General features: G+C 39.5%; 1 protein-coding gene across 12 annotated transcripts in view; it reads right to left on the reverse strand.

Moving 5' to 3' along the window:
- The window catches only part of SPIDR (scaffold protein involved in DNA repair), a 589,061-nt gene that overhangs the window by 15,870 nt on the left and 547,632 nt on the right, over positions 1-25,559 (reverse strand). For 11 of the 12 annotated variants that reach the window (XM_082718857.1, XM_082718850.1, XM_082718858.1 and 8 more), the window contains 5 exons: positions 17,872-17,959; positions 16,609-16,752; positions 16,457-16,516; positions 3,189-3,375; positions 2,352-2,504 (listed from right to left, as the gene is read on the reverse strand). In XM_082718857.1, the coding sequence (XP_082574983.1) occupies positions 2,352-2,504; positions 3,189-3,375; positions 16,457-16,516; positions 16,609-16,752; positions 17,872-17,959 (632 nt within the window). The remainder of the gene's footprint in view (positions 1-2,351; positions 2,505-3,188; positions 3,376-16,456; positions 16,517-16,608; positions 16,753-17,871; positions 17,960-25,559) is intronic. The other variant, XM_082718856.1, reaches the window with a different exon arrangement.

The raw sequence follows: 25,559 nt of genomic DNA on the forward strand, positions 1-25,559 counted from the left end.
CAGCAATTCTACTCCTAGATACATATGCAAAATTTGAAAAAGGTTGTTCAAACAAAAACTTGTTCATAAATATCCATAGCAGCACCATTTACAATAGCCAAAAAGTGGAAACAACCCAATGTCCATTAACTGATGAATGGATAAAGCAAGATGTGGTATATCCATACAATGAAATATTCAACCATAAAAAGAAATGAAGTGCTGATATCTGGTACATCATGGATAACTTTGAAAACATTATGCCAAGTGAAAGAAGTCAATCCTGAAGGACTATATAATGTGTGGTTCCATATATGTGAAATATCCAGAACAAGCAAATTCTATTATAAAGACAGAAAGTAGGTTAGTGCTTTCCTCAGACCAGGGTAAGGCTGGGGTGGGAGAGCATAATGGGGAGTGACTGACAATGGGTGCGAGGCTTATTTTTGGGATGATGACAATGTTTCTTTTTAAATACTTTTTAAAAAAAAATTAATTTTAGTTTTTCAGTGTTCCAAGACTCATTGTTTATGCACCATACCCAGTGCTCCATGTAATATATGCCCGCCTTAATACCCACCACGAGACTTACCCAACTTCCACCCCTCTCCCCTCCCTTCCTTCCCTTTTTTTTTTTTTTTTTTTTAATGATCTCTATACCCAATGTGCTGTCAAACTCACAACGTGAGATCAAGAGTTATATGTTCTAGGGGCGCCTGGGTGGCTCAGTGGGTTAAAGCCTCTGCCTTCTGCTCAGGTCATGATCCCAGGGTCCTGGGATCGAGCCCCGCATTGGGCTCTCTGCTTGGCAGGGAGCCTGCTTCCTCCTCTCTGCCTGCCTCTCTGCCTACTTGTGATCTCTGTCTGTCAAATAAATAATTAAAATCTTAAAAAAAAAAAAAAAGAGTTATATGTTCTACCGACTGAGCTAGCCAGGTGCCCTGACAATGTTTTAAATTAGATTGGGGTGATGGCTGCACAACTCTGGGAATATTCTAAAACATTTTAAATGACTGAATTGTAGGTACTTAAGTCATATCTCAAAAAAGTTGGTTAAAAAATATATGAACCTTGAGACCCTGAAATCTTTTTGCATAGACATCAGTAGAGATTGATTTGAAAGATGTTTATTTCAGCCTTGTTTATAACTGCAAAAACAGAGGAACATCTTCGATATCCATCAGCAGAGAGACAGTTTATTCATAGGAGGGAATATTATGCAACTATTACTATCCTGAGCTACATCTTTATCTATCCACCTGGATGGACATCCCTCCTAAAGTACTAAGATAAGTAAGGAAAGCACGTGACAGGATAATGGGCTTACAAAGTATTGTAAAGTCACACAGGTTCCTCCAAAGGGGGCAAATGCTTGTGTTCCTGTGTTAACAGGGTGCAGCATGGCAGGAAACCTGTTTTTCTTTCCCTTTGTTAATCTTTCACTAGTTCCATTGGACATGCACTACTTTTATCACTAAAAACATGTGAAAGCTAAAAAAGAGTATTAATGCTGTGTTCAGCACCAGACTCATATATCCAACCAGCTACTGAAACATCTCAGATGTACCAAAAACACCTAAACTCTCCAAGACAGAGCTAAGATTGTTCTCTCAAAGCTGGCCTCTTCCACCATGTCCTACTCCAGTAAACAGCTCTACCATTGCCTTGTTCCCTAAGCCAGAATCTCAGAATTCTCACCCTCTATCTATGCCTTGCTCCCTCTGTACTGAATTCACTACTCAATGGGTCAGTTTTTCCCAAATAAACCCACTTCCAGATTTACTTTGCCTCCTCCCTTGTTTCACAGCTTGGGACTGGTGCTTGCCTTCCCACTGAATACTACCCAAGGCCCTGGCCTCTGAAGAGACAAAACCTGGAATATCTGTTTCTCTGTCGATGACAGAGTACACTCCTGCCAGGGCCACCCACTTGGGCAGTGGTTGGCCCTTCAGTCTAATCTCCAGTCCTTCTATCCACCCAACTCTGCCAGGTCTGCAGCCTTTATGTCCTATTCTTTTCCAGTCAGATATTCTTCCTGCTCAATTACCTAACTGATTACTTCCTATCCTATAGATCTCAGCACAAAGCTCCTGTCCTTGGGGAGACTACAGTGAGCTCCCTGACAGGGTGAGGTCTCAGCAATCAGCACCTGGAGCACTCAGCACATTGCAGTTCGATGCTTGATTGAGTGCACAGCTCGCTGAGGTCTTTCTATACACATTAGAAGTCTAAGAGGCAAGAACCTCTGATTTTGTTCCAATCCAAAGGTTGGAACATATCAGACATAAAAACTTGTTGAATAAATGAAATTAATATGAAGTATGATGTTTAAAAATATATAAATACCATTTCCTCCAGGATTGACTACCCACCTTGAACGCTGCAAATGGAGTTGACCTGAGTAACAGAAACCAGATCATTGAGCTTCACAGGGCCAGTCAGTTCACAGGAGTGAGCTCCGGAGTCCACACCCAAACGGGGCTTTTGAAGCAAGAGGACACTTCGTTCGACACAAACAATCTGACCTGCCAACAGAGACCCTTCAGATTATTGAAGCACTGAAGAAAAAAGTGAGTTATCCTGCCAGTGAAGACAGGGTCCTTTGCCAACCCTCCATAGGCAGAGGGCACAGTTTTGGGGCCCATCCATTGTATCCAATGACATATGCACTGGACAGAAGGGAAATGCTAAAGCCAAATGCTAAGCAGGCCAAGCACACAAAACTAGATTCAAACTCATTTTAGGATAGTGAATACTGTGGTACACAAATTATACTTCAACAAAACAAAATAAAAATATATAGTTTGGGCAGGATTCTACTTTGATCCCTGGGGAAAAAAAAGAGCTAACTGATCTGTGTATATTTATAATATTCCAGCTTTTTGTTTGTTTTAAAAAGTGATATTCCAGGCAATGGCTTCAAGTGACTTCACCTGTAAGTGTGCCACCAAGAGACAATCCGTGAGCCACCAATGGCATCTTTCATAGGGAGTGTCAGCCCTGCAGGGGTTCTGATTCTCTCCAGGTGGCCCATGACAGGAGCTAGTGAAAGCTGAAGGCTGGTACCATAGGCCTCTTTCACTCCATATACCATGTCCAAGGTTAGCTTCATGAAGGAGCCAGCAGTTCCAGAGAAAGGCAAAGCTACAATGCCATTTTATGGCATCTATCAGTCACCACTGGGCCAAACTATGAAGAAGAAAGCATACCCTGGGCTCGGACAGTGTCCCTGAAGAGAAAGCTATGAGAGACAGCTTCAGTGAGTGCTTCCAGAACTTCCTGGCTCAACACACATGAGGGGGCCACACAGACTGGTATGGTTTTGGGGAGGCCAGAGTTATTCTCATCCTGCATCTGGAGGGTGGCATCAGTCACCATCAGCCAAATCTCCCTTTGCTGTGGAGGAAGCAAACTGTTTAGCTACAATTCAAAGACATAGTCAAGTCTATTATCTTTACTAGCTATTCTTTTTTTTTTTTTTTTTTTTTTACATAAATTGAGACTTTATTAACATGCATATTTTACACCATTTCAGGTTTGCATAAAAAGTGACCACACTCCATAATCAGAATAATTTTGACCTCTAACACTATTTTTATACCATACAGTGGTAGTCCATCACATGAGAAAATGGGGGGAAATGCGATAATCAGAGAAAATTATTCACTATGAAAGTGTACTTTTTTTTTGCATTTTCTATCTGTTTTTTTTAGTTACATTTATTTATTTTCAGCATAACAGTATTCATTATTTTTGCACCACACCCAGTGCTCCATGCAATCCGTGCCCTCTATAATACCCACCACCTGGTACCCCAACCTCCCACCCCCACACCACTTCATTCCCCTCAGATTGTTTTTCAGAGTCCATAGTCTCTCATGGTTCACCTCCCCTTCCAATTCCCCCCAACTCCCTTCTCCTCTCCAACTCCCCATGTACTCCATGATATTTGTTTTTTTTTTTTAACATAATTTATTTTTTATAAACATATATTTTTATCCCCAGGGGTACAGGTCTGTGAATCACCAGGTTTACACACTTCACAGCACTCACCAAAACACATACCCTCCCCAATGTCCATAATACCACCCCCTTCTCCCAAACCCCCTCCCCCCAGCAACCCTCAGTTTGTTTTGTGAGATTAAGAGTCACTTATGGTTTGTCTCCCTCCCAATCCCATCTTCTTTCATTTATTCTTCTCGTACCCACTTAAGCCCCCATGTTGCATCACCACTTCCTCATATCAGGGAGATCATATGATAGTTGTCTTTCTCCGCTTGACTTATTTCGCTAAGCATGATATGCTCTAGTTCCATCCATGTTGTCGCAAATGGCAAGATTTCATTTCTTTTGATGGCTGCATAGTATTCCATTGTGTATATATACCACTTCTTCTTGATCCATTCATCTGTTGATGGACATCTAGGTTCTTTCCATAGTTTGGCTATTGTGGACATTGCTGCTATAAACATTCGAGTACACGTGCCCCTTTGGATCACTACGTTTGTATCTTTAGGGTAAATACCCAATAGTGCAATTGCTGGGTCATAGGGCAGTTCTATTTTCAACATTTTGAGGAACCTCCATGCTGTTTTCCAGAGAGGTTGCACCAGCTTGCATTCCCACCAACAGTGTAGGAGGGTTACCCTTTCTCCGCATCCTCGCCAGCATCTGTCATTTCCTGACTTGTTGATTTTAGCCATTCTGACTGGTGTGAGGTTTACTAGCTATTCTTATATCCAAAGCTTTAATAAAGCAATTATGTTAGATGATTATTACTAACAATTTTAGTTATCATTTCAACAAATATTTTCAAATATACAATAGACTCTGCGTATCTTGGTCACTAGCCCCCATTGACATGCCTGTGCTCTGAGAGCCTAAACCCTGTACCTGTTTAGAGGGCTCCTTTAGGGGTGCCTGGGTGGGTCAGTCATTAAGTGTCTGCCTTCAGCTGAGGAAATGATCCCCACAAGCCCAGCATCAGCTCCCTGCTCAGCAAAAGGCCTGCTTTGTCTTTTTCCACTCCTCCTGCTTGTGTTCCCTCTCTAGCCACCTCCCTGGCAATTAAATAAATAAAACCTTAAAAAAAATAAATAATAGTTCCTTTACTAGGATACAATCTGGCCTTTCCTGGCACTACTGTACTTGTCCATGAATTACTCACAGGGACTGTTCTTTTCTCCAGATCACTCTTTCCCATACCTAGAATGTTAATTACCACATTGTTTGATATTTAGTCCATACATGTTCTTCTTTCCTATTAGATCTAAGTTTCCTAAGGATCAGTAATATGAACTGAATGTTTATATCTCACCCACCCCCCACCAAATCCCCCAATTCATATGCTGAAGTCCTAACCTCCAATGTGATAATGGTAGGTGGGACCTTAGGCAGGTAATAAGGTCATAAGGGTGGAGCCCTCGTGATGGGATTTTGAGGAACAAAATAATTTCCTCAAAATAATTTCCTCATTCTCCTCTCCACATGGTAAGGATACAAGGAGATATCCTGTTTTAAACCAAGGGAGCCCTCACCTCCATTGTTGGCACTTTGACCTCAGACTTCAGTACTCCAGACTTGGGAGAAGTAAACTGTTGCAGTTTAAGCCACACAGTGCATGGAATTTTGCCACAGCAGCCCAAACTGACTGAGGCAGGAATACTTGTTACTTGTCTCAGACTTTGTATACACTCTGATGTAAAGCAGGTATAAATATTTGTTGTATCTCCAACAAATTTACTTTTTTTTTTAAAAGATTTTATTTATTTATTTGACATAGAGAGATCACAAGTAGGCAGAGAGGCAGGCAGAGAGCGGGGGGGGGGAGCAGGCTCCCTGCTGAGCAGAGAGCCCGATGCGGGGCTCGATCCCAGAACCCTGAGATCATGACCTGAGCCAAAGGCAGAGGCTTAACCCACCGAGCCACCCAGGCGCCCCACAAATTTACTTTAAAAAAATTTTTTTTCCTTTTTATTTAAATATACTTATGTTAACATACTGTATTACTAGTTTCAGGGGTGCAATTTAGTTTTTTATCAGTTGCATATAAGACACAGTGCTCATTAAATCAAGTGCCCTCCGTAATGCCCATCACCCAGTTACCCTATCCACCCATCCACCAACAATACTCAGTTTATTTCTTACCGTTAGTCTCTGATGGTTTGATCTTACTTTATTTTCCTTCCCTTATGTTCATCTGTTTTGTTTTTTAAATTCCACATATGAGTGAAATCATATGATATTTATCTCTCTGACTTATTTCGCTTAGCATAATACTCTCTAGTTCTATCCACATCATTGTGAATGGCAAGAGTTCATTCTTTTTAATGGGTATGTAATATTCCATCATATATTATACCCCACATCTTCTTTATCCAATTCCTCTGTCAATGGACACTGCTCTTCCTACAGTTTGGCTATTGTGAACATTGCTCCTTCTGATCATCATGCTTTTATCCTCTGGATAACTGTAATCGCTGGGTCATAGGATAATTCTGTTTTTAACTTTTAAGGAACCTACGTACTGTTTTCCAGAGGGCTGTACCAGCTTGCATTTCCAATAGTGTAAGAGGGTTCCCCTCTCTCAGCATCCTCGCCAACATCTATTGTTTCCTGAGTTGTTAATTTTATCCATTCTGACCGGTGTGAGGTGGTATCTCACCTCACTGTGGTTTTGGTTTGTATTTCCCTAATGATGAGTAATGTCAAGCATTTTTTCATGTGTCTATTGGCCACTGTATGTCTTCTTTGTAGAGATATCTGTTCATATCTTCTGCCCATTTCTTGACTGGATTATGTGGGGTTTTTTGGGTGTGGAGTTTGATAAGTTCTCTATAGATTTTGGATACTAGCCCTTTATCTGATAAGACATTTGCAAATATCTCCTCCCATTTCATAGGTTGACTTTTAGTTTTGTTAACTGTTTCCCCTGCTATGGAAAAGCTTTTTATCCTGATGAAGTCCCAATAGTTCATTTTTGCTTTTGTTTCCCTAGCCTTTGGAGTTATGTCTAGAAAGAATTGCTGTGGCTGAGGTCAAGAGGTTGCTGCCTGTGTCTCCTCAAGGATTTTGATGGATTCCTGTCCTACATTTAGGTCTTTTGTCCATTTTTATTCTTCTGCATGTGACTGTCCAATTTTCCCAATACCATTTGTTAAGGGACTGTCTTTTTTTCCATTGGATATTCTTTCTTGCTTTGTTGGAGATTAGTTGACCATAGAGTTGAGGTTCCATTTCTGGGTTCTCTATTCTGTTCCATTGATTTATGTGTCTATTTTTATACCAGTACCACATTATCTTGATGATACCAGCTTGATTACAGCTTTGTAATACAGCTTGAAATCCAGAATTGTGATGCCTCCAGCTTTGGTTTGACGACTTCTTTGCTGCTTTGGATGCGTTTTCTTTCCTTTTGTTGTCTAATTGCTGAGGCTACGACTTCCTGTACTATGTAGAACAACCATACTGAGAGTGAACATCTCTGTCATGTTCCTGACCTTAAGGGAAAAACTCTCTGTGGGAAGTTTTAATCAAGAAAGGATGCTGCACTTTGTCATTTTTTTTAATCAATTGAGAGAATCATATGGTTCTTGTCTTTTCTTTTATTAATGTGGTGCATCACACTGATTGATTTTAAGATGTTGAACCACCTCTGTAGTCCAGGAATAAATCCCACTTGACCATGGTGAATAATCCTTTTAATGTACTATAGGATCCTATTGGCTACTATCTTAGTGAGAATTTTTGTGTCCATGTTCATCAGGGATATTGGTCTGTAATTCTCCTTTTAGTGGGGTCTTTGGTTTTGGGATCAAGGTAATGCTGGCCTCATAGAATGAGTTTGGAAGCTTCCCTTCCATTTCTATTTTTTAGAACAGTTTCAGAAGAATAGGTTTAATTCTTTTTTTTTTTTAAAGATTTTTATTTATTTATCAGAGAGAGAGGGGGAGAGAGTGAGCACAGGCAGACAGAATGGCAGGCAGAGGCAGAGGGAGAAGCAGGCTCCCCGCTGAGCAAGGAGCCCGATGTGGGACTCGATCCCAGGACTCTGGGATCATGACCTGAGCTGAAGGCAGCTGCTTAACCAACTGAGCCACCCAGGTGTCCCGGTTTAATTCTTTTTTAAGTGTTTGGTAGAATACCTCTGGGAAACCATCTGGCTCTGGACTCTTGTTTGTTGGGTAATTTTTGATTACGGATTCCATTTCTTTGCTGGTTACGGGTCTGCTCAGGTTTTCTATTTCTTTCTATTTCAGTTGGGGTAGTTTATATGTCTCTAGGAATGCATCCATTTCTTTCAGATTGTTGAATTTATTGGCATAGAGTTGCTCATAGTATGTTCTTATAATTGTTTGTATTTCTTTGGTGTTGGTTGTGATCTCTCCTCTTTCATGGCTTTATTGATTTGGGTCTTTTTTCGTTTTGGTAAGTCTGGCTAGGGGTTTATTGATCTTATTCTTTCAAGGAACTAGCTCCTACTTTTGTTGATCTGTTCTACTGTTTCTTTCTTTTTTTTTTTTAAATTTCTATATCATTGATTTCGGCTCTAATCTATATTCTGGATTTAGCTTTTATTTGCTCTACTTTCCCCAGCTCCTTTAGGTGTAAGTTTAGGTTGTATATTTGAGATTTTTGTTTCCTGAGGAAGGCGTGTATTGTTATATACTTCCCTCTTAGGACCAACTTTGCTGCATCCCGAAGGTTTTGAAGTGTTGTGTTTTCATTCTCATTTGTTTCCATGTATATTTAAGTTCTCCTTATATTTCCTGGTTGACACAGTCATTCTTTAGTAGAATGTTCTTTAGCCTCCATATATTTGTGGGCCTTCCAAATTTTTTCCTGTGGTTGACTTCAAGTTTTATAGCATTGTGGTCTGAAAATGTGCATGGTATGATCTCAATCTTTTTGTACCTGCAGAGACCTGATTTGTGACCCAGGTTGTGATCTATTCTGGAGAATGTTCCATGAGTACTTGAGAAGATTCTGCTGCTTTAAGATGAAATTCTCCGAGTAAATCTGTGAACTCCAACTGGCCCAGTGTGTCATTTAAATCTCTTGTTTTGTTTTTGATCTTCTGCTTTGATGATGTGTCCATAGGTCTGAGTGGGGTGTTAAGTCCCCTACTATTATTGTAGTATTATCAATGAGTTTCTTTCTTTCTTTTTAAAGATTTTATTCATTTATTAATGAGAGAGAGAGAGAAAAAAAAAAAAACCCACAAGTGTAGGGAGGAGCATAGGGGGAGAGAGAGAGAGAAGCTGACTTCCTGCTGAGCAAGAAGCCTAACATGGGGATTGATCCCAGACCCAGAGATCATGACCTGAGCTGAAGGCAGATGCTTAACCCACTGAGCCACCCAGGTACCCCCATTCTGATATTCTTTGTATTTTGATTGGAGCATTTAGTCCATTTATATTCAGAGTAATTCAACTATTCAAAATAGTTGGATGTTGTGTTCCAAGGACAAGGAAAGCTCAGTGTCTCCCCTACTACCCTGCCATCTTAACTCCAGTAATGATCTTTCTCTTTTAGTCTTTTTTTTTATTATTATAATTTTCTTATATCTACAAAAGTTGTAGTGCCTTCTCAAGTTAATTATAATGGCATTTTTCCCTTTCCCCTTGCTCAAGGTTTAGGATTCAGTATATCCAAATGGGAACTATGCTTTGCCTGGGAAGACCCTTATGGTCAGCAGGGCTGGACCATGAGAACCTGGCTGGCCCAAAACTCAGTTAGTGCTACTGTTGTGGATGGCATAATCAGGCTGAGGATTCCATTTGGTTGACTGACAGGACTGGGCAAGGAAAGTGACTTGGATGGTGAGGAACTGTGGCTTGGGGTGTAGGGGGTAGCTCACATGGTTAGGAGGTTGATCACAGATTGGAAATTAGATTAAATTATATTGAGGAAAATGAGAACCAGGTTTTCTCACTGTTGGATAAGAGAGTTATAAATATGGAAACAGAGAAACCTAACGTCAGTTCTGTGGTAATGATCTACAATTGGAGATACGGGTATAAACTCACGATTTCAGATATAGATGAATAGATGGAAAGAAATAGGTATGGATTTATGGGCATATGTGCATGAGTTTACACATATATACTTCTTTGCACTGTCCATTGGGAGGCCCAAGAGACAATAACCTCTCAATAGCAGTAAGCCCATCTAGTACCCAGACCTTTGCTTTTAAAAGTCATTCTCCATTAAAATCAACCATGCCTCCTTCGAGAGATGGCTGTTTCCAGAATAGAGAAAGCACAGATGAGTCTGAAACATCTCACTGTGTCAGAAAGTAAGGACACACTTAAAGAATGATAGGAACACAACCAAAGACCTCACGAACCAGCTTGAATCTGGCAAACCCAAACAACAAACTAAACAACGGTGAGATTCTAATCCATTGAACAAAACTGAATCCACTAGTCCATACTGATATAAATGGTGATACATAAATAAATCAGGAAATAAGCTCATAAGTATAGCTGAATGCCAACTACTCATTGTAAAAGGTACGATTTGACATTCTTGACATTCAGGCAAGATCACTCAATGTATCTTCCTATAAAATACTTGTTACAGAGTTATTAATTTATTTATAAGTATAAGATACTTATTAGTTAACTTTAGAGTGGAGAAATCTAGAAAACACCTTTTTTTCCCTTCAAGTTTTTATTTAAATTCCAGTTAGTTAACATATTGTGTAACACTAGCTTCAGGTGGAGAATTTAGTGATTCTTCACTTACATACAGCACCCAGTGTTCATCATAAGTGCCCTCCTTGATACCCATCACCCATTTAGCCCATCCCCACCCACCTCCTCTCCAGTAACTCTCAGTTCTTTTTTATAGTTAAGAATCTGTTTTCTAAGCAGCTCTTCCTGCCCATGGGTCCTGTCCCCGTGCTTTAATTAAAAAAAAAAAAAAAGTCTGTTTTCTAGTTTGCTTCTCTCTTTATTTTTTTTCCCTTTTGTTTGTTTGGTTTCTTAAATTCCACATGAGTTAAATCATATGGTATTTTTCATCTCTGACTGACTTATTCCACTTAGCACAATACCCTCTAGCTCTTCCATATACATTGTTGGAATGGCAAGATAGCATACTTTTTGATGGCTGAGTAATATTCCAGTCTATAAGTAGACCACATCTTCTTTATCTTTTCATCAGTTGATGGACACTTGGGCCCTTTCCATAATTTGGCTATTTATGATAGCTGCTATAAATATTAGGGTGAATATGCCCCTTAAATCTGTATTTTTGTATCCTTTGGATAAATACCTAGTAGTTTATTTGTTGAATCATGGAGTACTTCTATTTTCAACTTTCTGAGGGAACTCCAGTACTGTTTTCCAGAGTGGCAGCACCTGTTTGCATTCCCATCAACAGTGCAAGAGGGTTCTCCTTTCTCTGCATCCTTGCCAACACCTGTTGTTTCCTATGTTGTTAATTTTAGCCATTCTGACAGGTATTTCATTATAGTTTTGATTTGTATTTCCTTAATGATTAGTGATGTTGAGCATCTTAGAAAACACCATCTTAATCAACTGATAACATATCATAGCACTGGGGCAAATCAACTGTGTACCTCCTGATACGAAGGTAGTATTTTTATGTGGTATTCCTGAAAATGATGCGTACCTTGAATCTATTCATGAGATAACATCAGGTCAATCTAAATGGAGAGAAATTCTATTAAGTACTGATATCTATTCTTAAAAACTGTCAAGGTCATAAAGATATGCAAGGATGCAGAAATATTCCATTTGAAGAAGAAAGAGACACGACAACTAAGTACAGTACATGATACTGTGTTGGACTGTGGAGTTATAAATGATTTTGGGGAACAACTAGCAAAATCAAATTTGAAAAAATGGCAGATATCTTAGGGAAAAGATTTCTACAAGATTATCTGCAGCTGGGAGTTTTTCTGACAGTCTTCAAATATTTTAGATACTTTTTGTAAATCCCCTGGATTTGGCTTACTATCTCTTTTTCAATCTCCTGATGAGCCAAAATGGTCTAATTTCCTTTGAAATTAACTATAAATTATCTTTACCATTGGGGTGTCATCCGTAAAAATACACAAATAACCAATTAATTCAAAGCAGTGCTACAATCTAATTGCTAAAATTTTATTAAAAATAGATCTGTTCCACACAAAAATGCCCAATTAATTTCGACAAAGCTGCAAAAGCAATTCAACAGAGGAAGGACAGCTTATCAACAAATAATGCTGGAACAACTGGACATCTTTAGGCAAAAAAAGGGAACCCTGACCTAAACTAATACTTTATTAAAGAAATCAACTCAAAATACACCATGGACTCAAATGTAAAATTATAAACCTTCTAGAAAAGAACATAAAAGATAAACTTTGGGACCTAAAACTAGGCAAAATGGCTTGGCTTAGACTTTATGACAAAAGCATGATCTATAAGGGAAAGTTAATAAATTTGACTGCATAAAAATGAAAAACTCGGCTCTGGAAAAACCACTGTTGGAAGGATAAAAAGACAAATTATAGACCCTGAGAAATATTTGCAAATCATATATCTGACAAAGGCTTTGTATACAAAATATATAAAGAACTTCCAAATTCAGCAATAAAAAAGAAATAATACAAACGGAAAATGGGCAAAGGACACATATAGACCTTTTACCAAAGAAATTATTCAGATGGGAAATAAACATCTGAAAGGATTTCCAACATCATTAGTTCCCTGGATGAATCTCGATGACGATGACAACCACCACCACCACCATCACCACTACCACCACCAACAAAGTAGCTGTTATAGGTCAAATTGTGTCCCTCCAAAAAGATCAATTGAAGTCCTACTTCTAGTACTTCAGAATGTAACCTAATTTAGAAATAAGGTCTTTTCAAATTTAATCAAGTCAAGATGAAATCATGACAACAGTCTCTCTTCAAATCTGACTAAAGTCCTTATAAAAAAGGAAATCTGGACACTAACAGGTGCAGAGGGAAGACAACAAGAAGACACATAGGGTGAAGATGGTCATGTGCCTAGGGTGATATGTATATAAAGCCAAGGAAGGCCAAGGATTGTTGGCAGGCACTAGAAGCTGGAAGAGGCAAGGAAGGATATTCCCCAGAGCTGACATAGCATGGCCCTTTGACACCTTGATTTCAGACCTCTAGCCCCCACAAGTGTGAAATGATAAATTTTTGCTGTTTCAAGCAATCTGGTTTTTGGTACTTTGTGCAGCTGGCCTAGGAAACAACACTGATATATATTGCACAGTTTCATTTGTGTAATGATCATGAAATAACGTAATTATAATGGTGAAACCAGATTAGTACTGATGTCAGTTTCTTGGTTTGGGTGTTGTATTGGGTGTTGTATGGTGGCTATTGGGGGTAAGGGGTGTTAGTACAGGAGAGGGTGTACACTATATATTTCTTTGAAGTCTATTATGAATCTATAATTACTATGAATCTACAAATTTAGAATAATTTTATTCAAAATAAAAGTTAAGGGGGTGCCTGGCTGGCCTAGTTAGTAGAGCAGGTAACTCTCGATCTTGGGATTGTAAGTTTGAGCCCCAGGCTGGGTGTAGAGATTAATTAAAAATTTTAAAAAGAGAATGGTCGAGTTTCATTCTTCTACATATAGCTGTCCAATTTTCCCAGCACCATTTGTTGAAGAGACTGTCTTTTTTCCACTGTATATTTTTTCCTGCTTTGTCAAATATTATTTGACCATAGAGTTGAAGGTCCATATCTGGGCTCTCTACTCTGTTCCACTGGTCTATGTGTCTGTTTTTATGCCAGTACCATGCTGTCTTGGTGAGACAGGAATCCATCAGAATCCTAGCGGAGAATATAGGCAGTAACCTCTTTGATATCAGCCACAGCAACTTCTTTCAAGATATGTCTCCAAAGGCAAAGGAAACAAAAGTGAAAATGAACTTTTGGGACTTCATCAAAATCAAAAGCTTCTGCACAGCAAAGGAAACAGTCAAGAAACAAAGAGGCAACCCATGGAATGGGAGAAGATATTCGCCAATGACAGTACAGACAAAAGGTTGATATCCAGGACCTATAAAGAACTTCTCAAACTCAACACACACAAAACAGATAATCATATCAAAAAATGGACAGAAGATATGAATAGACACTTCTCCAATGAAGACATACAAATGGCTATCAGACACATGAAAAAATGTTCATCATCACTAGCCATCAGGGAGATTCAAATTAAAACCACATTGAGATAACACCTTACATCAGTTAGAATGGACAAAATTAGCAAGACAGGAAACAACGTGTGTTGGAGAGATGTGGAGAAAGGGGAACCCTCTTAATCTGTTGGTGGGAATGCAAGTTGGCATAGCCACTTTGGAGAACAGTGTGGAGATTCCTCAAGAAATTAAAAATACAGCTTCCCTATGACCCTGCAATTGCACTACTGGGTATTTACCGCAAAGATACAGATGTATTGAAAAGAAGGGCCCTCTGTACCCCAATGTTTATAGCAGCAATGGCCATGGTCACCAAACTGTGGAAAGAACCAAGATGCCCTTCAACAGACGAATGGATAAGGAAGATGTGGTCCATATACACCATGGAGTATTATGCCTCCATCAGAAAGGACAAATACCCAACTTTTGTAGCAACATGGACAGGACTGGAAGAGATGATGCTGAGTGAAATAAGTCAAGCAGAGAGAATCAATTATCATATGGTTTCACTTATTTGTGGAGCATAACAAATAACATGGAGGACATAGGGAGATGGAGAGGAGAAGGGATTTGAGGGAAATTGGAAGGGAAGGTGAACCATGAAAGACAATGGACTCTGAAAAACAACCTGAGGGTTTTGAAGGGCCAGGGGGTGGGAGGTTGGGGGAGCCAGGTGGTGGGTATTATGGGGGGCACAGATTGCATGGAGCACTGGGTGTGGTGCAAAAAACAATGAATTCTGTTACACTGAATCTTCTTTGATAATTCAAGGTCTTGCAGTGACTCACTGTGCCATTCTTAAAGTCAATGTTGTCACTGTAGAATGTATACTTGAACACACAGTGCCCCTGGGACTTAGCTTATTTCAATTTCTCCCTGAGGAAGTTGGTTTCTGGTGATTCTCTGTTCCACAAACAAAATACAGAAGGTAGAAGATTTTAGTGCATTGAGGAATCTGTTCCATTGTGTTCCAAGCACCTACACATCCTAAGTACCACCAATTCTTTAGTACATACACCCACTGAAACCCATACTTGCTGGCAGGCTGCACCTAGGCTAATGGAAGCATATTTCTTGGCAGAGAACTTGGGGCAGGAGGTTATCAGTGTTTTCAACCAGTCCCAATGCAGGGTTCCTTCAACCAGTGAGGCAGATGATCTGCAGTTTTTTTTTCTCTGTCCTAGGGTGCCCATCCACTGGGGCTATTGTCGAGACTAGAAATGGTATATCTGACACCTGTTTTTTATTTTCCATGTCTGCTATCAGCTGGGGCTTTGAGCAACTGAGGCTCTGTGGACAGGAACATGGGGTATATTGCCTCTGAGGACAGTTATCTGCAGAGTAAATGGCAGCTGCAGAGCCTGATTACAGCCCTACAACCTGGAATGTGTGTTAGAATAACAGGAATATGGCAGATGCCAAGCATGTCTTAACAAACTGAGCGTTCTGCAGATGGTGGGTGGGGGAGTTTGCAGTCAGCCTTCACTTCACTTCAGGGTTGGAAGGTAAGAGACACATCAGGTGCCTGGACCTCATCATCACTGTGGGCCTGTCCCTGACCCAAATTCTGGGATGGCTCACAGGAAGCACTGTGACTAACTAACGTTAATCACTCTTATTCCTTAGGAGAGGTACAAATTCACTAAAAGGTGAACAGAGAAAAGGAAAATGAGGATTGAACAATGGGATGTTTTGTATACTACAGGTGAGATTTGCATGGAGTTAAGGTTAACCAGAGGTTTCTTTCTGGCAGAACTTACACCATATGTTCAGCTTGCCAAAAACATCCCTTTCTCTTGTCTACTTCTTGCTGATCTGTTGAGTGGGAAGGCAGCCAACAGGCAGCTCCTCTAGGCTGCAGCTCCCCAGCACTGCTGAGCCCTCCCCGGGGTTACAGGGCTTCCTTTCCCTATTGATGGCTCAGAGCTGTTGGACAGTTCTAACAGGGGCTAAGCTTAACCCCAAGACTCCTTCTTCCACCTCCTTTCTTTCCTTTCTGTAATCTGTGTGCCAGAAAAGAACTCACAGTGTTGGGTTGAGAACCTTTCACATGAGCTATGCCTAAGTTTTTCATACATAGTACTTACCACAGTGGCTGGCAGGCTGCACCTGCACAAGGAATGGATTAATTGCCTCAGCATGGATCACACATAAATGGATTTTTAAAATGCTTTTCTATTTTAGCACTCCATTAATTTCTATGAGAGGTTATCCTTTAATAAATTTTATAACACCTTATCAGAGAGAGAAAGGAAGAGGGATTGATTACCTGTGGTCTCTGATAAATCACTCTGGCATAGAAACTGCAACGGGTACTAAGATCACTAGTCTGGAAAGGCATTAAAAATGATTAGAACATCACAAAAAGCATAAAAATACAGTAAGAATAACTAAAGACCCTGTTAGAAACACAGATGTTACCTGGAGAATTTCTTTTAAGAAGCGGGGAACTGGAGGCTGGTAAAGTTTAGAAATGGGGTCTTCTTCAATTATATCAATTTGCCCCACATTTGGATGAGCAGTAAGGATGTAACAGAAGCTAGGAGGAGGCATGTGACTTTTTACCTGTTTAAATTTAAGGCAATGATAGAACATAAATATGCTAGTAAAAGATTTAAATATACTATTAAAATCTACTCTTTAATATATAGACATTTATTCACAGATGCATTCTTTTTATCTGAAAGGTTGTATAAGAAATAGATTATGTTGTTTATATCTATGACCAAGCATTAGAACTTTATGAATTAACTTCTTGAATTTACTATGGATTCAAGACTTCATTTAAAAATTTCATTCTTCAGAGTATTCTTTTTTTTTTTAAATATTTTATTTATTTATTTGACAGAGAAAGAAGTCACAAGTGGGGAAAGCAGGCTCCCTGCTGAGCAGAGATGAGGGCTCCATCCCAGGACCCTGAGATCATGACCTGAGCCGAAGGCAGAGGCTTAACCCACTGAGTCATCCAGGTACCCCCAGAAAATATTTAGAAACTTTTTCATCTTAAATAATCTAGAATTTGGCATTTTTGGCAACTATTTTCTTGGCCTAGCACTATACAAAGTCATAGTTCCAGCAGTCTGCTAGGAAGTCAGCTACCACATAAACAAGATGGCCCCCTGTTTTTAGCCTTGGGAGCTGGGGCCCAAAGTAGCTGCTGCTCAGTCTGCCGGATAAAACTCAGGATGGAGAAGGGACAAATTTTGATCAGTTTTGCTACATGTGAGCAACTACCATCGACAATTTGATGCTGCAGGAAAATGGAAATCCCTGGCTCACCTGGTGGTTGAAAGAATATCCATGGACTTTATTTATTAGGTTATGAGTTTGTGCTCTATCTGGTAATTGAGGCTTGGTTCTAATAGTGATTGGGAGGTGATGGGGAAAACATCCTGTGTCTTAATTAGGTGAGGCTAAGACCCTAATTGTTGCAATGGTATGTAATGGCTGTGGTTTAAAAACATAGCCGTAAATTAACCTCAAGAATGGGGAGTATGGCACAAGTAGAGAAAGCAGCCAGAGTTTGGACTATGGAGTGAGGTGAGCAAGTCTGAATCTCTGTCCTCCTGACTCACAGTCACTAGACCTATCCTTTTCAGGGATGTGGACTAGGGGTAGGGCCTGGCTCAGCAACTGGCATAGAGCAGGCAGTGACCAGGGAAAGCTCTTTAGATGCTGGCTTACCTCTTCACAGGCTTGGCCATGACCAGGTGCTTTCAGGGGCATCACTGGAGGCCACAGGGTATCGATCAAATTGAAAAGCCCTGCTGTCCTGGAAAAAGAAAAGATGTTGTCGATAGTATTCACTTAAGCGCTTCTTTATGACCTGGTCCTATGCAGTTTTGCTTAACAGACACCATCCCTTAATGCCAGGGAGATACCATTCAGCATCCCTGTTGATTCAGATGGGGAAGAGAGGGTCACACAGATGAACAGGTCTTTGAAACTGCACAAGAACAGAAAGGATATTGTTCATTAAATTATGATATATCTCCCAATGAGATATACAGCCATTGAAATGGTTACATAGAAAATATTTAAAGACATGGAAAAATGGTTCTGATACCTTGTTAAATGAAAAGCCAGCAACAAATTACAATGTTTTTATGTATATTTCTATACATGTACCTCCATGTAATAAGCCAAAGGAAAAGAAGACTGAAAGATACAAAAATGATTCTAGTGGGTATCTGAGCAGAGCTCAGAAGTGATAGTTACTTTCCTCATTTGGCTTTTATGTGTTTCCTATCTTTTTCCAAAACAGGTTATGTGTTACTCAGATAAAAAGAAAGTTATCTATTTATCAAATTATCTAAAATAAAGAATACAGCCAGACAAAAAAGGACATATATTTTTATTCCACTCATGAAATTCCTAGAGGAGTCAAATTCACAGAGACAGAAAGTACAATGGCGGTTGCTAGGGACTGAGGGATGGGAAATGGACAGTTAGTGTTGAATGGTTTGGAGTTTTAGTTTGGGAAGATGGAAACATTCTAGAGATGGATGAGGGTGATGGATGTACAATAGTGTGAATGCACTCAATGCCTCTAAAAATGGTTAAGGTGGAAAATTTTATATTATGTCCATTTTACCACAATAAAAAAATCCCGTTTTAGTTGCTATGAGTGTGTATCATACATGCATAAGTCACAACGGCTTCTTAGATTTTGCTCTAAGTTTTAACAATGTTAGTATATAATATGTTAGTTACTTTTTAAAAAGCTTGTGTCCCTAATAACTAACGTGACATATTACTTCTTCAGTGTTTAATAGCAAGTACTGTTTTAGGGGCTATGGATCTAGCAGTTAACACACCTGAGCAACTAAGAACCTGCAAATCATTTACTCGAGCAAGACTCAAGCACTTTCCCACCTCCTTTTCATTTCTTACACCAATTACAACAGAAAAAGCCCACACAGAGTGTGGCCTGTGATAGACACCCAGCTCAATATCATTGCTGTGAATTTTCAGGTTCTGGGTCAAAATCAAGCACAAAAAATAAACAAAGGCAGGAAATCACATGCCAAAAAAGGAATGCCAAGTGAAAATTCATTCTCTCTCTCTCGGTTATTTCTGAGAAGTAGGCTGCTGCCGCTACTTGTATGAGTGATGGACAGGGCTGTGAGTGACCAGGGCTGACTAAGGTCAGGAAAGGCTGTCAGAGAAGGCTCAGAGGAGAGGTGACTTCATCTGACCTCTCACTGCCCTTCCCCAAGACTAAGGAACTGGGTGGGCCCACTGTGCCTCTGGGTGAGGCAGAGGAAGAGGGAGAGGGGCAACAGGACACGGACTGTCCACTTGCTCCCTGTCTGCCATGTGCCCAGGACTTCCTGTTCCAGGTTTGGCTGCTTTCTTTTCACTGAGCATGCCTCCTGGCTCCTGTTTCTCTGCCATCCCCACACTATTTGATGTGAGCTCCCCAGGGGATGGGCATGGATTTATCCCAGTTATTTATTTCTACTGCTGCAGAGAAGAGCCCAGTTCATACGAAGTGGTCAAAAAGACTTGGTGAATGAATCACTGATACCCACAAGCACCTACATACTTCATTGCAGAAATCAGACCTAGCACCTTTGATATGCTCATTTCCTATTTGTAAGTCTGAGAAATGCAATGTTCGGTGATAGACTAATTTTCTTTTATTTTTTTTAAATTTTTTTATTTATTTTCAGCATAACAGTATTCATTATTTTTGCACCACACCCAGTGCTCCATGCAATCCGTGCCCTCCATAATACCCACCACCTAGTACCCCAACCTCCCACCCTCCGCCCCTTCAAAACCCTCAGATTGTTTTTCAGAGTCCATAGTCTCTCATGGTTCACCTCCCCTTCCAATTTCCCCCAACTCCCTTCTCCTCTCTAACTCCTCTTGTCCTCCATGCTATTTGTTATGCTCCACAAATAAGTGAAACCATATAATTGACTTTCTCTGCTTGACTTATTTCGCTCAGCATCATCTCTTCCAGTCCCATCCATTTTGCTAGAAAAGTTGGGTATTTGTCCTTTCTGATGGAGGCATAATATTCCATAGTGTATATGGACCACATCTTCCTTATCCATTCGTCTGTTGAAGGGCATCTTGGTTCTTTCCACAGTTTGGCGACCGTGGCCATTGCTGCTATAAACATTGGGGTACAGAGGGCCCTTCTTTTCACTACATCTGTATCTTTGGAGTAAATACACAGTAATGAAATTGCAGGGTCATAGGGAAGCTCTATTTTTAATTTCTTGAGGAATCTCCACACTGTTCTCCAAAGAGGCTGTACCAACTTGCATTCCCACCAACAGTGGAAGAGGGTTCCCCTTTCTCCACATCCCCTCCAACACATGTTGTTTCCTGTCTTGCTAAATTTGGCCATTCTAACTGGTGTAAGGTGGTATCTCAATGTGGTTTTAATTTGAATCTTCCTGATGGCTAGTGATGATGAACATTTTTTCATGTGTCTGATAGCCATTTGTATGTCTTCACTGGAGAAGTGTCTATTCAAATCTTCTGCCCATTTTTTGATATGATTGTCTGTTTTGTGTGTTTTGAGTTTGAGGAGTTCTTTATAGGTCCTGGATATCAACCTTTTTTTTGTACTGTCATTTGCAAATATCTTCTCCCATTCCGTGGGTTGCCTCTTTGTTTTCTTGACTGTTTCTTTTGCTGTGCAGAAGCTTTTGATTTTGATGAAGTCCCAAAAGTTTACTTTCGCTTTTGTTTCCTTTGCCTTTGGAGACATATCTTGAAAGAAGTTGCTGTGGCTGATATAGAAGAGATTACTGCCTATGTTCTCCTCTAGGATTCTGATGGATTCCTGTCTCACGTTGAGGTCTTTTATCCATTTCGAGTTTATCTTTCTGTACAGTGTAAGAGAATGGTCAAGTTTCATTCTTCTACATATAGCTGCCCAGTTTTCCCAGCACCATTTATTGAAGAGACTGTCTTTTTTCCACTGTATATTTTTTCCTGTTTTGTCGAAGATTATTTGCCCATAGAGTTGAGGGTCCATATCTGGGCTCTCTACTCTGTTCCACTGGTCTATGTGTGTTTTTATGCCTATACCATGCTGTCTTGGTGATCACAGCTTTGTAGTAAAGCTTGAAATCAGGTAACATGATGCCCCCCATTTTATTTTTGTTTTTCAACATTTCCTTAGTGATTCGGGGTTTCTTCTAATTCCATACAAATTTTTGGATTATTTGCTCCAGCTCTTTGAAGAATACCGGTGGAAATTTGATCAGAATGGCATTAAAAGTATAGATTGTTCTAGGCAGTATAGACATTTTAACAATGTTTATTCTTCCGATCCAGGAGGAGATCTTAACACGCCTCTCTCAGAAATAGACAGATCATCGAAGCAGAAAATCAATAAAGAAACAAGAGCATTGAATGACACATTGGACCAGATGGACCTCATAGATATATACAGAACATTCCACCCTAAAACAACAAAATACTCATTCTTCTCAAGTGCACATGGAACCTTCTCCAGGATAGACTACATACTGGGTCACAAATCAGGACTCAACCGATACCAAAAGACAGATTATTCCCTGCATATTCTCAGATCACAATGCTTTGAAACTGGGGCTAAATCACAAGGAAAAGTTCAGAAGAAACTCAAACACCTGGAAGCTAAAGACCACCATGCTTAAGAATGCTTGGATCAACCAGGAGATCAAAGAAGAATTGAAACAATTCATGGAAACCAATGAGAATGAAGACACTTCAGTCCAAAACCTATGGGATACAGCAAAGGTGGTCCTAAGGGGGAAATACATAGCCATCCAAGCCTCTCTCAAAAAGACCGAAAAATCCAGAATACAGCAGTTGTCTCTACACCTTAAAGAACTGGGGAATCAACAACAAATCAAACCAACTCCACACATAAGAAGGGAAATAATCAAGATTAGAGCTGAGATCAATGAGGTAGAAACCAGACATACAGTAGAACGTATTAATGAAACTAGAAGCTGGTTTTTTTTAAAGAATCAATAAGATTGATAAACTATTGGCCACACTAATCCAAAAGAGAGAAAGCCCAAACTCATAAAATTATGAATGAAAAGGGAGAGATCACAACTAATACCAAGGAAGTAGAAACAATCATCATAAGTTATTATCAACAGTTATATGCCAATAAGGTAAGCAACCTAGATGAAATGGATGCACTCCTGGAAAACTATAAACTCCCAAAATTGAACCAGGAAGAAACTGACAACCTGAATAGACCGATATCTAGTAACAAGATTGAAGCAGTGATCAAAAATCTCCCAAAAAACAAGAGCCCAGGACCTGACGGATTCCCTGGGGAATTCTACCAAACTTTCAAAGAAGAAATAACACCTATTCTCCTGAAGCTGTTTCAAAAAATTGAAGCAGAAGGAAAACTTCCAGACTCTTTCTATGAAGCCAGCATTACCCTGATCTCCAAAGCAGGCAAAGACCCTACCAAAAAGAATAATTTCAGACCAATATCACTGATGAATATGGATGCTAAGATTCTCAACAAAATCCTAGCAAACAGGATCCAACAGCTCATTCAAAAGATTATCCACCGGGGCACCTGGGTGGCTCAGTGGGTTGAGCCTTTGCCTTTGGCTCGGGTCATGGTCTCAGGGTCCTGGGATCGAGCCCCACATCGAGCCCCACATTGGGCTCTCTGCTCAGCTGGGAGTCTGCTTCCACCCCCTCTCTCTGCCTGCCTCTCTGCTCACTTGTGAATTCTCTCACTCTCTGTCAAGTAAATAAATTAATTTAAAAAAAAAAAGATTATCCATCATGACCAGATGGGATTCATCCCTGGGCTACAAGGATGGTTCAACATTCGCAAATCAATCAATGTGATAGAACAAATTAATAAGCGAAGAGAGAAGAACCACATGGTCCTCTCAATTGATGCAGAAAAAGCATTTGACAAAATCTAGCATCCATTCCTGATTAAAACGCTTCAAAGTTATAGGGATAGAGGGAACATTCCTGAACTTCATCAAATCTATCTATGAAAGACCCACAGCAAATATCATCCTCAATGGGAAAAAGCTTGCAGCCTTCCCACTGAGATCAGGAACACAACAAGGATGCCCACTCTCACCACTCTTGTTCAACATAGTATTAGAAGTCCTAGCAACAGCAATCGGATAACAAAGGGAAATAAAAGGTATCCAAATTGGCAATGAAGAAGTCAAACTCTCTCTCTTCGCAGATGACATGATTCTTTATATGGAAAACCCAAAAGACTCCATCCCCACACTACTAGAACTCATACAGCAATTCAGCAACGTGGCAGGATACAAAGTCAATGTACAGAAATCAGTGGCTTTCTTATACACTAACAATGAAAATACAGAAAGGGAAATTAGAGAATCAATTCCATTTACTATAGCAGCAAGAACCATAAGATACCTGGGAATAAACCTAACCAAAGAGGTAAAGGATCTGTATTAGAGGAACTACAGAAAACTCATGAAAGAAATTTAAGAAGGCACAAAAAGATGGAAGACCTCTCCAGATTAATTTTTTAAACCAATAAATAACCCGTTTCTCACCTTAGACCTAACTAAATTTCTAAGACAATGCTAGGACTTTACTCAAGCCCGTTGTTTAAGAGGGTGTGGGTGTAGCATGGGCCTTGGAGTCAGACTTGGGTCTCACTCTAGCTCTGCCTGTTATGTACTGTGACACCCTAAAGAAGCTGCATGCATATACAGCATCTATGTGGGTTTCTATGCTCAGAATAAGTAAGTACTCGATACATGCTTCTGTTGTTTGGAGTCCCATAAACTCCATGACGACAGGGTTCTGTGGTCAGTTAGGGTTGCCCTGTGCAGCATATCTGTGGCTTAGCAGGACACACTGGAATGGCAGATTCTGGAAAAATTTGTGTAAAAGACACATGTAAAATCTGGACCAACGGAAGGTTTTTTGATTTATATGCATGAAATCCTTTTTGGTGTAATCACTATTAATATCCAAAAAAATCAGTGTTCCCTCGTAATTTTCTTTGAGAAGTGCTGTACTATGAACATAGCCTTAGAAAAGCTCTATTTGAATTCAATGATGCTAATTTAGAGGATGCTATTGGCTAATTTTAAAAGTTTGGACTGGTTACAAGTTTATATTTTAATGTAGACTCTTAGGAATAGGACTCCTATGCATTAAATAAAAAGCATTGTCTTATAATAAATCAGCTTCTCTCCTGTTTTGGAAAATACATATGATTCAGATGGCTGCTGCTGCTCTGTGAACTAGAACTTTCCTCTCGGGCAGCACACACATTCCTCGAAATGAGTCTAGCCTTTAACTGGGACAGACTTTGTGCTGAAGCTGACTTTTGGCACAGTTAGAGTGTATTGTTTTTCCCCAGGTCAGTTCATTCCTTACTACTCATTTTTGCATAAGCTTTCACTTTGTTGCATAGGAAACTCATTCTTTCTAAAAAGCCTTCCCTTTAAAATGTTTAAAACAACAAACAAGCTGCCTGACAGGGCAGAGGCCACCAAAAGTTTCTATTTTAATTTTTTAAAAAGTTTATAAAATAAACGTTTAATTAAAATAGAGGGAGAAAAAGGACATATAAAGTCATTATATTTATAAATATCATTTAAAAATCTGAAAACATCATTTTGCCAGAATAAACTTCTTAGGATATATCCTAATTTATAGATTGCATAAAGTGATTCTGCAGAAAAATTTGGGTCACATCTCAGAAAATTAGGCAGCTTCTATATTTTTATTTATAGTAACAGATATTACCTTTTAAATGGGAAGACATCAAGATACATGCACATATTAAAATTATAATTACCAAACTGCACACTTAAAATACATTTTATACATTTTGTTATGCCTATTTTACCAGAGTAAAAAATTGTATTTGCCACAAAAATGAGTAGTATTTGGATTGGGGTCTCTGGGGACTGTTGAAAGGGGTATACTCCCTTCTGTGTGAGATGTGATGCATTATGAACACCTCGAATTCTTTACCATAGTAACATAGAAGGTGGTATAAACCCCATTTTAAAAATTGAAATATGTTGCAAATGAAAAAATTCATACTTTTCAAGTATACAGTGCACTGATTTTTAGTGTATTCATAGAGTTGTGCAACTTTCACCACTACTTTCAGAATGTTTTATCATGCCAATATTACACTCCCTGCTGTGCCCATCTGCAGTCACTCTTGCTACTGTTTTTTATGAACTAGTTGTTTTTATGAACTAGTTGTTTTTATGAACACTGTAAATAAATGGAATAATATAATATGTGGTCTTAATATCTGCTTCTTTCACTGAGCATGATTTTTTAAAGGTTAGACCATGTTATTGCATGTGTCAGTACTATATTCTTTTTTTTTTGGCTGAGTAATATTCCATGGTATG

The sequence above is a fragment of the Mustela nivalis genome (assembly GCF_964662115.1).
Source record: "Mustela nivalis genome assembly, chromosome: 2".
Lineage (NCBI taxonomy): Eukaryota > Metazoa > Chordata > Mammalia > Carnivora > Mustelidae > Mustela > Mustela nivalis.